General features: G+C 42.4%; 1 protein-coding gene across 2 annotated transcripts in view; it reads left to right on the forward strand.

The window, feature by feature from the left end:
• Positions 1-16634, forward strand: part of POLR3A (RNA polymerase III subunit A) — a 55849-nt gene that overhangs the window by 13859 nt on the left and 25356 nt on the right. The window contains exons 9-22 of one of the 2 annotated variants that reach the window (XM_081191536.1): positions 640-743; positions 1447-1588; positions 2453-2593; positions 3092-3161; positions 3788-3915; positions 4791-4929; positions 7794-7958; positions 9270-9442; positions 10089-10200; positions 11343-11461; positions 13342-13479; positions 14545-14715; positions 15705-15818; positions 16249-16284. In XM_081191536.1, the coding sequence (XP_081047662.1) occupies positions 640-743; positions 1447-1588; positions 2453-2593; positions 3092-3161; positions 3788-3915; positions 4791-4929; positions 7794-7958; positions 9270-9442; positions 10089-10200; positions 11343-11461; positions 13342-13479; positions 14545-14715; positions 15705-15818; positions 16249-16284 (1752 nt within the window). The remainder of the gene's footprint in view (positions 1-639; positions 744-1446; positions 1589-2452; positions 2594-3091; positions 3162-3787; positions 3916-4790; positions 4930-7793; positions 7959-9269; positions 9443-10088; positions 10201-11342; positions 11462-13341; positions 13480-14544; positions 14716-15704; positions 15819-16248; positions 16285-16634) is intronic. The other variant, XM_081191537.1, reaches the window with a different exon arrangement.

The raw sequence follows: 16634 nt of genomic DNA on the forward strand, positions 1-16634 counted from the left end.
AACAGAAATTGCGGCACGGCGGCAGTGGGAGGCCCCATTAGCTAAAGTGGTACCTCAGGTTAAGAACAGTTTCAGGTCAAGAACGGACCTCCAGAACGAATTAAGTTCTTAATCTGAGGTACCACTGTAATCTGGTATCTTCACAATAGCATTCCCCCCTGCTCCTTGCACTCTTGCCAAGCTGAAAGGTCATTTAGTATGTATATTTTTATAGATGACATCCAATAATCTTGAAAAGAGTTATAGTATGTGCACAAGAATAGGGCTAGCCCAAACATGGAACTTAGCAAGTCCTCTAGTGCTAAAATTCCAGAAGTGTCTCCTTCTGTTTTCAAAATGCCTTGAAGAGACCGCCAAGCGGAAGAAGAGAACAGAGGCATCTTGTCAGTTGTGTGATGTAAAGGGATATCCCAGGGTATTGGGGTATTATCTCTGTTACAAAGGCGTTACAGGCATTTAAAATAACAGCGAGAAAATGCTATCTTAACTCTTGATCATTTAATATGTTGTTGTTTGTGCTGCCTAGTATATAATACAGAGAAAACTATGATTTACCCAGGGCAGCAAAAATTATTGGCAAAGCTCTGCACAAGAATTGTGTTGAGTTTTTCAATTTTAACTCAAGCATTCCTATTACAGGTGAATAAAGCTAACATCGACTTTATGAGGAAACTTGTTCGGAATGGTCCAGAGCTTCATCCTGGTGCCAACTTCATTCAGCAGAGGCACACACAGATGAAAAGGTGTGGCCTTGTATCTGAAATAGACTCATTTTACTTCAGTCACTTGATTTGAAAGTTTAGGGCTTGTTTTGAACATACCGAGAGGCTATCTGGATTTTTTTCTTTCCCCTCTTTTCAGTTTCACTGATTCTTGCCTAAGATGCTAGTCTTGTTTGTGTAAACATTCAAAATTTGTTCCTTATACAATTCACTAAGTACTTGCCTTGAAAAGCAGTGGCACATCTGGTGGGCAAAACTTAATTTTGATCCAGTTGCTGTGTGCATGTGACCTTCAAAAATAGGTCTTCTGCAAAAGTGTGCTGAGGGTAAGCTAAGTGCCCTGCTCTTCTCCCATGAACTGCTGATTGGGTTGCAGTAGGCAGCATCTAAAAATGGATGCTTCCCCCCTTCCAAAATCTATATTCATACATGTGTCTTAAGCATTCTTTAATGATGATAACTTTTCGTAAATTGTTGGTGCTTTCTGCGTCCATTTGCACAAGTAGATTCTCACCCTCCCTCTAGCTTTAAAAAGTTACCTTCACTGTTGTAAAATGGTATGGAAAAGTTTTCAGCTGTGATTTCCTTTCTTATTACTGAGGAAGCTCAGCAGTCCTGTGGAAGAGCAGCTGTATAACTAGAAAACAATCATTTCCTCTAAGACTGATTATTTCTTATGATAGATTTCCTTTCTTTCTCTCTCCCCCTTCCTCCCTCCCCCCAGGTTTTTGAAATACGGAAACCGTGAGAAGATGGCTCAGGAACTGAAGTATGGGGACATTGTAGAGAGACACCTCATAGATGGAGATATAGTCCTGTTCAATCGACAGCCCTCTTTGCACAAGCTCAGCATCATGGCTCATATAGTAAGCATAGCAACTTACTGCTGTGGTTCCCTGGGGCGTATTTATTTTTATTACCATTCATCATCATAATTGGTCACCTAACACATACATTCATTAGTTCTTAAGGCTTTCGCGCAAGAGTATTATTCTTCTGTGAGAGAAAAGAAGCATGATCACTGATTTCTGCCTGCCAGGCTTCGGGCGTGATCTGTGTGATTTTTACATGATCCAAGTAGTACATGTGGCCTGCTACCTTCTCCAACTTGAGTAGCTATTCCACAGCTTCTGTAATTTCATTTGTGTGGTATGGCTACCATTGCCCCAGATCCAAGCTAAGTAGAACATTATTCAAGTCAGATAAGGAAATGATCATGATTTGGCTGCTATTGAGAGATTCAGAGGGCAACAACATGAGAACAGGCCTTTTCTGTGGTGGCTCCCCATCTGGAATGCTCTCCCCAGAAAGGCTCACCTAGCGCCATCATTACAGGTCTTTAGGCTCCAGGTGAAAACACTCTTATTACCCAGTCCTTTGGCCATTAAATAATCTATGGCCTGTTAGATTGGGGGGGGGGGCTGTTATGATTGTTTTATTATTATGTTGTGTATTATGTTCTTAATATTGCACACTGCCTTGGGATTTTGACTAAATAAATAAAATAACCCTAGGATCTTCTCCATTTTGCAGGAGAAGAGTTGTCATTCACAGAGGAGTTCCTTCTGTGATCACACCTCTCTTTCTGGACCACGTTAGCCAGTTAAACTGAAATTATGTAAAAGCAAAAGCACAATTTTTTTCAAGCGTTTTCCAAATACTGTTGATACGTTCTGAATTCTTTGTATGTTTTACACAGTATTTTTTTTCTTCTGATATGTTTTTTTCAGGCTAGAGTAAAACCGCACCGGACTTTCAGATTTAATGAATGTGTCTGTACACCATACAATGCTGACTTTGATGGTGATGAGATGAATCTTCATCTTCCTCAAACTGAAGAAGCCAAAGCAGAAGCCCTTGTTCTGATGGGGGTAAGCAAAGTACTATTAAATACTACTGCCTGTTGGGATGGGGCAGGCTCACTGCCCGCTGCCTGATTTCTTTTACTAGTTGAAACCTTTTAAGAACTGCACAAAGTCTGCATTTTGCTAACTGCTTTCCTTCATGCTTCCACTTGGTGAGGAAGGGGAAAGAGTCGGAGATAAGTACAGAGGAAAGTTACTTAAAAGAAAACAGGACAGAGAAACTGCTGAGGGCCAGATTTAGCCTGTGGGCCACATTTTGGCCCCATGCCTTTTGTAGAACAATCTTGTCAGGATGGAATCATGTCTACACTGACTAGGCAGTAAAGCCCTATCAAACCCTAAACAGATTTATTGCATTAAGAAAATGCACTGGAATATAACGTGTGTTTATATATGTCACAGAGAGGAGTAGAAAGATCTTGTAGTAGTATGATCATGTACATAATAAGAGTTTTTGAAATATTGTGCCATGTTTCCCTAGTTAATATATCTTCCTTCATCTAGACTAAAGCAAACTTGGTAACACCAAGAAATGGAGAGCCCCTTATTGCTGCAATTCAGGATTTCCTTACAGGTCTGTATTTGAAGTCAAATATGTGTTTACCTGTGTTATGAGACACTCATTTGTTTTCAAGACCTCTTAGATCTTCCTTGCTGATGCGTGATAGAATAATACCTCCTTGCAAAAAAAGAATTATTACCATGGTGTCATTGATATGGTGGTGCCTCTTCTGAAGAGGACTTTCCCTGCTGGGCATGCCACAGAGATGCATGGGTGTAGAGGTGACCAACGATCTGCAAAGGAGGGTTCTGTATGGAATGCAGGATTGCATCAGTATTGGAACGTCTTCACTGAAGACCTGGGCCTAAGTGTGGCCACTGCTGAGATATTCTTAATCTTTGCCTTGTTGTCTCTAGGATGTGTACAAGGAGAGCCATGTGGTAAAATATTTGCCTTCATTGTTCTCTTTTTAAATACCTTTTGGTCTTTCTAGCGTCCAAAATGCAACCTGCATGAAATTTATTTATTTATATTAATACAGATAATTAAGATGCATTTTTCTTTCACGCCACTGCAGTTCCATGTGATCTGATTACGTTTAAATGTATTGCCAGTATAGTGTATGTTACTCAATGCCCTTTCTAGCTTATCCTCTTATACGGAGGCGTTTGTGTTGTGTTCTGTGTTTCCCATTTTAGGGGCTTACCTCCTCACCCTCAAGGACACTTTCTTCGATCGAGCTAAAGCTTGTCAGATTATCGCTTCTATTCTGGTTGGCAAGGATGAGAAAATAAAAGTTCGCCTCCCACCGCCAGCAATTCTCAAGGTATGGAACGTCTTGGAGAAAGAGTGCGCACTTGAGTTTAGTCAGTAATAAATTGGTGAGGTTCTTTTGCCTGGACGTGGAGCGGGTCTCCCTGGTGTTGTTGTATCAAAAGGCAAGCTCTGAGGCAGGGCAAGAGGCCTTTCTGGAGGGTGGCAAAGTCTCAAACTGGACAATAGCTGAACACATCTGTCTCCCCTGTGACACTAAATGTGTTACACTGCAGTTAATACACCATGTTGGGCTTCAAAAATGAATGTTCCCATCGCTGTTGCAGATAAAATTTTTTGCTGACTTCAGCTGAGCACACGCTGCTTCAGTTATCGATGTAATTCTTACTGGCGAAAGGATAACCATAAGGGTTTCCCCATTAAACGGACCATCTCTGCAGTGCTTGGTTGCACTGATTACAAAGAGACGGGTCTTTTTCCATTTGGTGGAAGGGAGCAGACATATTTGTGTGACTGTATCTTTTGACCTCTGCCTCATGGATTGAACAAAAGGCAGGTTTTAATCTGTGATTAAATCTTCAGTTGATTGGTTTAATCAATTTAATTGGTAGAGATTGAAACCGTGGCACCATCCATTGCTTAGAATCATAGAATTGAAGAACTGGAAAGGGACCACAAAGGCCATCTATCCCAACCCGCTGCAGGGCAGGAATCTTTTGCCCAACGTGGGGTTCGAACCCACGACCCTGCGATTAAGAGTCTCGTCCTCTACCAGCTAAGCTATATGTTGCTCCTTGAGCTGGAATAGTTGAAAAGAAGTGGAAGAGTGGTTTGGAGTCCTAAAGTATAATGTTTTTGCATGTTCTAGTTCTATAACTTTAGTGGAAACTCTTCTGCTTGTCTTCATAATCCTTTGTCCTCTTCCAGCCTGTAACCCTGTGGACAGGAAAGCAAGTATTCGGTATCATTCTGAAGCCTAGTGACAGTTGTCCTGTCAAAGCCAACCTTCGGACCAAGGGCAAGCAGTATTGTGGCAAGGGAGAAGACTTGTGCAGCAACGATTCCTGTAAGTGGAGGTAGTGGGGAAGCCTGAGACTTGGCAACTGTAACTTCTGACATAATTAATGGCCACTGGGTTTATTGGAGATTTGTGCTTTCTTCTTCTTCTTCAAATTTTAATAATAATAATAATAATAATAATAATAATAATAATAATAATAATAATAATAATAATAATAATAATTTTATTTGTACCCCACCCTCCCCCAGCCAAGACTGGGCTCAGGGTGGCTAACAACCAATAATAAAAACAAGTTGATTAAAATACAATTTAAAAAGATTAAAATACAACATTAAAACATTAGGATGCAGCCTCTTCACAGGAGGAGAAAGGGAAAAGAAAGAGGGGGAGGGAATCAAACTGATTCTAATCCAAAGGCCAGATGGAACAACTCTGTCTTACAGGCCCTGCGGAAAGAAATCAGATCCCGCAGGGCCCTGGTCTCATGAGACAGAGCGTTCCACCAGGCCGGAGCCAGTGTTGAGAAGGCCCTGGCTCTGGTTGAGGCTAATCTAACTTCCTTAGGGCCCGGGACCTCTAGAGTGTTGCTATTTATGGACCTTAAGGTCCTCCGTGGGGCATACCAGGAGAGGCGGTCCCGTAGGTACGAGGGTCCTAGGCAGTGAAGGGCTTTAAAGGTCAAAACCAGCACCTTAAATCTGACCCTGTACTCCACCGGGAGCCAGTGCAGCTGGAAAAGCACTGGGTGAATATGCACCCATGGCAGAGACCCTGTGAGGAGCCTCGCTGCAGCACTCTGCACCCGCTGGAGTTTCTGGGACAGCTTCAAGGGCAGCCCCGCATAGAGCGAATTACAGTTGTCAACCCTGGAGGTGACCGAAAATACTTTTCAGATTTATACATTTCATTGATTTTACTATCATTTTGACATTTCAAAACTTGACTTCCTTCTCCCTGTTTCTGCGATTCCTTAAATTTATTTAATATCTCCTGCATATCCAAATTAACTTAACTTGCTCATTTATTCATCTTCTTTAAATATATATTGTTATGAAACTGCAGGTTATTACAATAATCCTGCCAGTGTTTTTAACTGTTTACAATTTATCTGTAAATATTCAGTAAACCATTTCCATTCTTTTATAAAAAGTTTGTTATCTTGATTTCTTATTCTTCTGGTAAGTTTCACCATTTCTGCATATTCCACAAGTTTTTGTATCCATTCTTCCTTTGCTGGGACTTCTGCTTCTTTCCATTTTGGGGCAAGTAACATTCTTCCCACTGTAGTTGCATACATGACTAAATTTCTATACAGTTTGGGTAGTATAGAATTCCCATAATTCCCAAGAGAAAAGCTTCTGGGTTGTTTTTTTACAAATGTTATTTTAAACATCCTTTTCCTTTCATTGTATGTCATTTCCCAGTAAGCCTTAACCTTACCACAAGACGACCACATATGATAAGAAAAAAGAAAGAAGAATTGTGCTTTTAAGGTAGCAAGTGATAGTGTATCTTCCAAGGACCTTTTAAAATTATTATTTTATTCGGGACAGGTGAGATGTTTTCAGCAGACCAAAGAAAGTAACTTTGTGTACATAACACAACTTAAGGAATTCGCTGGCTGATAGAGGAAAATGGATCGAACTCTTTCTGTACCACATCAGTTTCCAAGCGTTCACAAGCCTCTGCCGTTTTGGTTTCTGCAGTTAAAAAAAAGAGAATAATTTGCACCAAAGTGGCTCCCATACATGGTGGACGAATGGGCCTCAAGTGGTACACGTCTCTTTTGATCTGCCTTGAAGCATCTGCAACTAGAAAAGAAATTACTTGAGATCTGTCATTTCTAAGGAAAATTATCACTGTTTGGCAAGTGCAGTGCAGATGGTTCCTTTCATAGGAGCTGAACATTGGGCAAAATTGAACAATCTGACTTTGTGGGGAGGGTTGTTTTTATTTCTGAAACTAACTTAACCTCAGACCATTGTTCTAGTTGAAATCAAACTGTTAAACAGTTCCTAGATTATTTTTGGAATGAGAACAATGTTTATGAGGTTAACTCGATTTGGACAAATGCTTGCAGCATGTTCTACAAAGAGAGGTTTACTTCGTTGGCCTTTTGTTGTAGAAAATACTGCTGAGACTCTCTTTGAAAGTCTTCTTGCTGCCCAAAAGCAGATGTTCCCAAGGAAGGTGTGGACGCCCACAGCTCAATATTGTTTGTGGCTGAACCAGAAAGTCCTTTGGAGGATGCTATAGACCCCAGGCGAAAATGCACATCCATCTTATAGGTGCATGTTGAATGAAGAGACAGTCCTGCTTGTCTTGTCTATTAAATTAGCAAAGCCAGCTTTAGCTTTGCAGTCCTTGACATGTCAGAGTAAGAAAAGGAATCCCCTTGTTTGAGAATTATAGCTCCCATACAGAAAGTCAGGCTCTTGTTTGACTGTGCTCAGTTATGTCTCTGTCCTTGTTTCAGTCTCTGTATTTATTCTTGTAACTAGTTTTAATTGTAAGAGGTCCCATGACCTTCGTGGTTGAGAATTTGTGTTTGTTTATATGCCCCGGTGGCCTTAAACTGTTACAAAATACGAAATGACTGAAATATGCTTGGATTCTACCACCCACCCTCCCCGTCTTACAACTTGAGTTCTCAGCATTTCTGCATCTACCGTATAGGTTTCTGGGTGTGTTAAAGCACTGTTTTTCCCATTTGCAAACCAGGAACCACAACCAGGTAATGCCCTAATGTACACTGGGCTGCATAGGTAGCCCTGCCGCCATTATTTTGAGAAGGGTTTTTTTAAGAGAAGGGATGAAATGTTGCTATGTTGGGGCTAAAAGTGGTCGTGAGTCTGAAAAAGCTGAAAACAGGAAGCTTAGGTTGACAAGCTTCTGACGTTTTTCCCCAGACGTTGCAATCCACAATAGTGAGTTGATGGCTGGCAGCATGGACAAAGGAACTTTAGGGTCTGGATCCAAGAATAATATCTTCTACATTTTGCTGAGAGATTGGGGACAAGTGGAGGCAGCTGATGCGATGTCACGGCTAGCCAGACTTGCTCCTGTCTACCTCTGTAAGTACCTTAAAAAGTGGCTTTGTGGTAATTTCATTCATTTTTTATTGCACTGTGTTTCTATCCCTCACGCCTTCTGTTATGCCTATCGGTGTGGTTGCTCGAGAGCGATCAGGCAAGATCCCTCACTGGTCTTTTCAAAGGCTTTATTATTGGTGCAAAAACATTTACAATGCACCATGTCTATTCCATGTCTTGCTCAATCACTAGCAGAATCTGAGAGTGGGCGGTCCTTAAACTTTCCCCAGCAGAGTGGTTTCTTGACCCCCAGCCGACGCCTCCCCTCTCTGCGTGAAAGCCTACTGCGCAAGGAAGGCTTGGGTAAAGGGGGACCTCTCTCCTCCCCGCTTTGCTCAGGCACAGTGTCCTGGCACTGTCTTGCATCCTCCGAGCCCTGCAGCTCTTCCCCACTAGAGGCGTGGCTTCCTTCCTCTGCTGAGGAAGTGCTGCTTCCCACGATTTTTGGAGGCTCTCTGTAATCCATCTGCCCTCTCGCCTCTGAGCCGATGGCAGTTCCCTAACACCTTCCAAAGAGCTTGGGGCAATGTGATGCACAGTTCTGTTTATCTATCCTCACAACAACCCAGAGAGGAAGATTAGCTGAGAAATATTGACTGAGCTATCCTCTGAGTTTTATGCCTGAATGAGGAATTGAACCCAGATCGTCCTAATTTTGACACTGTAACCAGTATACCACAATAGTTCTAATAAAACCCTCCACAGCTGACACTTCCTAGTCAAAACTGGAGTCAATACTAAGGTCTGGAATTTGTGTCTCCCTCTTCACTGAATTCACTGGGATCATGGCATGGTGGAGCTTAGGGTTGGGTAACTTTTTTTAAAAGCGTCATTAAACTGCACAGGCATTGTGCAAAGAAGGTAGTTGTTGTTCGTCCCTAGTGATGCCACAGGTGCATTCCAATAGATGCCACTTGTTTAGGGAAGAATTGTGACACACACCCCAGTGACACGATAATCAATTTGAGTGCAGGAAAAGTACTGGCCTTGCAACAACAAAAATTGTCTGGGTCCTGTGCAGTGAGCACATAAGCCATAACCGTCCCTAGCAATTTATTCTCTGGAAAGGCCCAAAGAGAAAACACAATGTCAAAATGTACCACAAACCAGCAAGACCATTTACTAAAAATGCTACCCTTTTAAAGCTAGTTCTGCTAGTTTTAGGAAAATCTAAACATATCTTGCATGGATAAGAAGTTAAACCCTGAGTACAAAAGTAACCTCTGATAAAATTCTCTGTGTGGCACTCAGTGAGCTGATGTGTACATTTGGCTGTTGTTTCCAAACACTTAGCTAATCGAGGATTTTCAATTGGAATTGGCGATGTGACTCCAGGACAGGGACTGCTGAAGGCAAAGTATGAACTTCTGAATGCTGGGTACAAGAAATGTGATGAATATATTGACGCTTTGAAGACTGGCAAACTGCAGCAGCAACCTGGCTGTACAGCAGAAGAGACATTAGAGGTGAGTTGTATACCATCTGATAGAGAATTACTCATTCTTAGTAATGAATTAGAAGTCATGTTGTGTGCTGTTTGCTTATTTACCCTCTCAAGGGTGAAGCATAACTATTAAGATTCTGATTCAGCAAATTGATTTGCTGTGATTTGGCCAAACAGTCCCAAAATGTGAAGACGGGCCACATTTCAAGTGGCCAAATCACGGTAAATCAATTTGCTGAATCAGAATCTTAATCTTCCCAAGGTTGTCCCCAGGGAAAGATAGCCACTTATTCTTCTCGCTTCACCATAAGTGAACCCTCCTATCTCCTGATGGTTGAATATAGGATTCCCCCTATCCAGGGAACAGGCACCTCCCAACAGCAATAAGTGCAAGAAAAAGAAAGAGGCAATTTATGGCCTCCCTGAATTCTGTGTCTTCTGAAGCACCAAAGGGGCCAGGCTAGGACAAACTCCCACAGAAAGCCAGTATGTTCGTCAGTTTGACAAAATTCTTGGTCTTGTGTCTGTTTTTGCAATGATCAGCCTACAGACTTCTTTCCTTTGGGACACTCTGCTTTTTCTTGGTCATTAGAATTTGCTAAGCTGCAACAGTCTCTTTAGGTGAATTCTTGAAATGGTCAGCTTATTAACTGTAAGTCTCCTCCCAGGCGCTGATTCTGAAAGAGCTGTCTGTGATCAGAGACCATGCTGGCAGTGCCTGCCTTCGAGAACTAGACAAGAGTAACAGCCCCCTCGTCATGGCTCTTTGTGGTTCCAAAGGTAAGCTTGTGAGGACTTTAGAAAACAAATGGCTGCTGCCCACTCATTCTTCTTTTTCTGTTGCCAATAAATAAAGAAGGCAGCAAAAGGTTATGCTTGCGGTTCAGACAACACTTGGATCTGGAAAAGGAAGCACAGGTTTAGATGTAATTCCAAGTGCATGCAGATGGTCTTTGAACCTGAGACAGCCAATATGACCAGCATCTATTTGAATCTGAGTTGCATTGCCTCCTGGTGCACAGTTAGCAACGAAAGATCAGTGGCGTGGGCAAAGATCATACTAGCATGCCAATGTTATGCATTGTGGAGGCTGGCTTAAATGGCATGCTAGCAGCATGAAACACTGCACAGGTAAGTTTTGCTTCTGGTTTTTACATGGCAGCACCACATTTTAAATTGGAAACTTTCCCACGTCATTTCTGTACCTCCTACATAGCAGAGTTGCTTAAAGACCAAGCAGCTGCATCTTAATTTTGCATTCAGTTGTTTGCTCTCTGTCCAACTCTAGATAGATTGTTCTTAATTCATTGGGCTGTCATGTATGAGTGGGAATTTTGTCTGCTTTTTTTTTTTTGCCCATGCAACATTGCAAACTGGTTCTCCAGCTCTGGTTGAACTGGCATGTAGAGTGCCAGCCCTTCCTATGTGAGGGTTCAATCAAACCCAGTGCTCCCTGTTAGCATTCTGATAGGATAAGAATTCCATTTTGGGCACTTCATGTGTGTGTTTTTAAAAAAGGTAATGAGTACTAAAGCTTTTTGCACAGATCTACATTAAATGCAAGCCCGACGTGATTCATAAATAATGGGGCACTTCTACAGTGGGTTGTATCCAGTGCTGCCACTTCAGTTGTGCCACCGAAATTTTGCGCCCTCTCCTGCACACCCTCATAATCTGCTCCAGATTTTGAAAATGTGCACGCACATTCTCTTTTCTCTTTTATTTCTTTTACCAGTTTTGGTTTAGATTAGTTTGTCTTTTTTGTTGTAATGTGAAAAGTTTTAATAAAACATTGTTTTTTTAAAAAGCGAATTTGCACATACAAGTAAAGTAGAGTGGGGCAGAGCTCCATCACAGTATGCTGCCTTGGAACATGAGGCAAGATGTGACCTACCTCTTTCTTTGTGGCGTTGTCTTTTTAGGCTCCTTCATTAACATCTCCCAGATGATTGCTTGCGTAGGACAGCAGGCTATCAGTGGCTCACGCGTGCCTGACGGCTTTGAGAACCGATCCTTGCCTCATTTTAAGAAACATTCCAAGGTGACTAGCATTGCGGGACCTAAACAACCTTATGAAATGGGGAGGTGTGGGTTTGAATACTAAATGAAGACCGAATTTCTGGTGCGATGTAATGTCTGAGCGGTTCAAATCTTGACTGCTGTGAACTCACAGACTAGTTGGCTTTGAGAAAACCTCCCTCTCTGCTCCCCCACTCCTCCTTGCGCTTTGAGGATAATACAAATGACCTACCCCATAGGGTTGCTACAAGGACCAAGACATGATAACGTGAAATAATTTGCTCTTAATTCAATTGAACAAGCTGAATCGTTTGCTTTAGACCACTGGAGTTCGTAAGGATGTAACAGTTCCAGTGGGCAACTTGCCCAGATCTTGGTCTCTTCTCCCTCTTGCTTCTCCCCAGCCGCAAGTTGGCAGGCATCAAATTTAGAGCATTTTCCTCCTCTGTGTTGCCCATTATAGCTAGTTCTCTTTCCCACTCCCTGGGAAGCAGAGAGGCCTGTGGCTTCTTGTATTGGAATTGGAATCCTCTAGAGCCAACCAGGAATTGATGAACTAAAAGCAAGGAAGTTGGAGGGGGTGGTACTGCCAGATATTCTGGACTCCATTCATCCTTCATTCTTGGCCATGCTGGCTTGGACCGATGAGAGCTGAAATCAAGCAACATCTCGATGGAGGGCCATCAGTTCTCCTTGGCGTAAGGAGTAAATACAGGACGTAAATGTTGGGAATCGGCCTGTGGCGAAGGAATTCCAAGAAGTTCAGCAATCACGCTGGATCGTTGCTATGGAAAGCAATTCTGTGAACAACTGTTAGCCTGTAGGAAATATTTTGGTAAGAGTGGAGCTTTTACTATAGGATATTTTACTGTGTGCAAAAGGGCCATCCCTCCATCCTTTCTTGACCTCACTGGCACTCCTAGGAGATGAGTTCATTTTCTACAGCTGATAATTTCATCTGTTCATGCAGCACTTCTTGAAGAGATACAGATAATAGCTGTAAAGATAATAGCTATATTATCATACCTGTAATACTGTATTTTTCCATGTATAAGATGTTTTTTGTTTTGTTTTTTTGCTTAAAAACATTAGTCAAAAATTGGAGGTCGTCTTATACACAGATGGTGAATGCACAGGGGTTTGGGTTTGGGCTCTGCTAGCGCTGGCCATATTTCTTAATTTTGGATTAAAAAAAATAAGGTAAAAGGGTAAAGGACCCCTGGACGGTTAAGTCCAGTCAAAGGCAACTATGGGTTTGTGGCACCCATCTCACTTTCAGGCTGAGGTTGCCGGCATTTGTCCACAGACACCTTTCCGGGTCATGTGCCCACATGACTAAACCACTTCTGGCGCAACGGAACACCATGATGGAAACCAAAGTGCATGGAAACACCATTTACCTTCCCTGCTGCAGCAGCATCTATTTATCTACTTGCACTGGTATGCTTTCGAAGTGCCAGGTTGGCAGAAGCTGGGATTGAGCAACGGGAGCTCACTCCATCGCAGGGATTCAAACCACCAACCTTCCGATGAGCAAGCCCAAGAGGCTCAGTGGTTTAGACCACAACGCCACCCGCATCTCCCAAAAATAGGGGTTGCCTTATACATGGAAAAATACGGTATATGAAGTCTGAAGTCAATGTTCTCATGGTTTGCATGTTTGTTTATTATTATTTCTATATAATTCACAAGGAGCTAAAGGTGGCATGTATGGTTGACCAGCTCTTGCTTTATTCTCACAGCAACCCTGAGAGGTAGGTTGGAGTGAGAGACTGGCCCAACATCACCCAGGATGCTTCATAGTGTGCAACTTGGGTCTCCCTAGTCCTAATCTGACATTATTGGCTACTGCACCTCACTGACTCTGCAGCACATTTCAGGTCTTTTTCTCCCCTCTTTCAGCTTCCAGCAGCGAAAGGTTTTGTTGCTAACAGCTTCTATTCTGGCTTGACGCCCACTGAGTTTTTCTTCCACACCATGGCTGGTCGAGAAGGCCTGGTTGATACTGCTGTAAAAACAGCTGAAACGGGATACATGCAGGTAACTTGGGGATACTTTGCTGTGGGAGGAGACCATATTAGTGTAGCAGAACACTCATAAGCAATTCCTATCCGTTACATGTAAAGGTTTGTTTTCCTTACCGAAGTCAAGAAAATAACTAGCATTCCTCTCCCAGTTTGTGGCCTCATTCTTCCTCAAGGTTCACTTCTGATGATGAAGAAGGAATCTTGTATCTCTAGAAATGTCTATACTACATCTCTAGAAAGATTCCTATATCTGTAGACGTATATTGTGATTGTAGGAAATTTTGTGGGTCTTCCCTTTATGTCCGATTTGTCTTTTTACCATGAGGGGTAGTCTTGCAAAAACAGCAAACATTTATTGCAAGCTGTCTATATTCACCAGTGTTAATACACATGTAACGTGTTCGTGACTGGAAAGAAAAAGACCAGACTCCTTTCATTTTATCCATTTTTTTCTGTCAGGTTGCTTGGAGTCAATTCTTTCTATTTGCAGCTAACCAGCTAAGTAGTCATTTGGAAACCTGTGTGAGGTTGTTTCATATGAGAGGATTTTTGTCTCATCAGCTGAATTCTACCTAGCAAAGGAGCTCAAAACTCCAGATTATCTCCCCCCCCCAAAAAAAACCCCCATCATACTTTAAAAGATGACTTGGTCCTGCCTTCATCCCTTCTACAAGCTTCAATGCTTAGAAATATGGGGTGGGATGCATTTTTTTCAAATAATCTGCTTTTTAAAAATTGAGACTTTGATAAAGAACATTTAATGAGATTTATCCAAGCCAAACCAGGCAGCAATACCTCAAGAATTGTACCTTGATTGCCTTTAATGCAGTATTAAGTGTTTGAAATGCTCCCTTAAAAGATTCAAATGGAGGGGGACTTTCAGTGTACTGGACTGCGATGGTTCCTATTTATTACACCACGGGTTATATTTCTAGACCTGTAATGACTCTCAAAATGCAGCACAGTTGCTCATCCTGCATTTGGCAGTGTGAATTGGCCACCCCACCCACATTTTAGAAGTTTTGTAAACTGCATTACTAAATTGGTCCTGAAGGAGTTGTCTTCCCTCGCTTCCCAGAGACGGCTGGTAAAATCCCTTGAAGATCTGTGCTCACAGTATGACCTGACTGTCAGGAGTTCTACCGGTGACATCATACAGTTCATTTATGGCGGAGATGGCTTAGATCCTGCAGCTATGGAGGGAAAAGATGAACCTCTGGAGTTCAAGCGTGTCCTGGACAACATCAGAGTAAGTTTAAAACGGTATCAATAAATGTCAACATGCTACTGTAGCCTTATTAGACTTTACCGATTGGTGGGCTCTGCGTTGCTCTCGGACGGGAGGAAGGAAGTCAAATGACACCGAGGGTTGGTTCAGAGAAAGAGTTCTTTATTTCTGCTCTCCGGAGCAGCAGAAAAGCACTCACGTGGTCAGTCCACAGCAAGTCCAAAGATATGAGAAATTTCATGCAGTATATATATCCTCCAGGCACCCTCTCCCCCTTCCCCAGGAATCCAGCCACGTCAGCTTGTACACGCAGGTTGACATCACAGCTGTTCCTGCTCCGGCACTCTTAACCATAAAAGGGATTTCCTTCCTGTACTCCTGACCATAAAAGGGTTTTCCTTCCTACACTCTTATCCTGGAGCAAGAGGTCACCAACTCCAGGAACACACTCTGGCGCTGTTCCCGGACTAGGTCTGTGCGTCAGAGTGTGGTCAGGACGTAAGATAAGACCTAGACATGTCATCCCTACTTCACTGGAACAGCCAAGGTCATTCCTTCACTACAAAGCTTGAAGGAAATCTTCCTGTTGGATTTTAGTGAATGGACCTTCCAGTCCTCGTTTCAGCACCTACCAATTAAATATGCTACAGAATTCTTAATCTTGTATCTGTTTTCTTTCATCTGACTTTGAGCTTGGATGACTCAGTTGGTTAGAGTGTGGGGCTACTGACGCCAATGTTGCAGGTTCGATTCCCTGTGTAGGACGGCTGCATATTTCTTCATTTCAGGGGGGTTGATCCTCAGGGTCCCTTCCAGCTGTACAATTATATGATTCTAATGGAGACTGGGGATCTTTGTAAGAATTGGGCTTTTTGCTCTAAATGATAGGATTTGATTAAAAAGCGGGAGGGGAGTTGGGCACATCCAGTTTGAAAGCGTATTAAATTGTCTGAAGGAATTAAATTGAAAAGGCCCTTGTAATGTGTCTGCGTACTACTTTGTTGTTTAAGGCAGTGTATCCAAGCCGAAGTGAGCCAGCACTTAGTAAAAATGAATTGGTGTTAACGGCTGAATCCATCATGAAGAAGAACGAATTCCTTTGCTGCCAGGACAGCTTCCTACAGGTGAGGTCTTTGCGTCGTTTTCTTTTTCACACAATCATTAGTCCTTTACAAACTGCTCTCCCCAGAACACAAAGCAGCACGATTCAGTAATCTTACCTGTTTTCTGCTTCGGTAGCACCACCTCAGTTGTTAAATAGACAGATTTTGGGTTGAAATGTAGGTGTTTGTGCTCTGCCTTCTGAGGAATTGTTTTTATTTGCCAGTTAGGAACTGATGAGGTGCCTAAATATTCACTTTTAAAGGCAGCACTTTCTTGTAAATATGAGACAGGACTCTGTTGCTTTGATTTTCCGTGACTGGCATAATTATTGGTTTGCAATAGCAGGGATTTGGTTCAGAAAGTGCATTAACGTTTGCTTTCCTATGAATAGTTTATTTCAATAACAGCAAAATACCTATTACTTTGTTTTTTTCCTGTTCTTTCTTGAAGGCGTTTACTGAAACAGGTTATGCAGTGTACAATGAGGTAATTGTAGCATGTGTGTGCACCATGTAGAACTTTATAGCAGTGACGCTTCTGGAATTGAAACTGTTTTGTATTACTAAGCCCCAGTTCATATGTTCATTGGTGCTGGAACTTCCATCCACCACCTCCCTCTTGCCACCGTTCTTGGACAGCCCTTTGGTTCCACTGCCAACCCCTCAGTTCCCCAACCTTTGGGATTCTCCCCGCAACACAAGGATCAATAAGGCACTGGACACACACCTTCCATGAACTTTCCTCCTTTTATCCATGTCTAGTAATCCCTCTCCCTGAATGCTGTTCTGCTCTGCACCACCCAAGCCACTTTCCAGAGTCCCTGGGACTCCCATCTC

The sequence above is a fragment of the Podarcis bocagei genome, assembly GCF_964188305.1.
Source record: "Podarcis bocagei genome assembly, chromosome: 4".
NCBI classification, from domain to species: domain Eukaryota; kingdom Metazoa; phylum Chordata; class Lepidosauria; order Squamata; family Lacertidae; genus Podarcis; species Podarcis bocagei.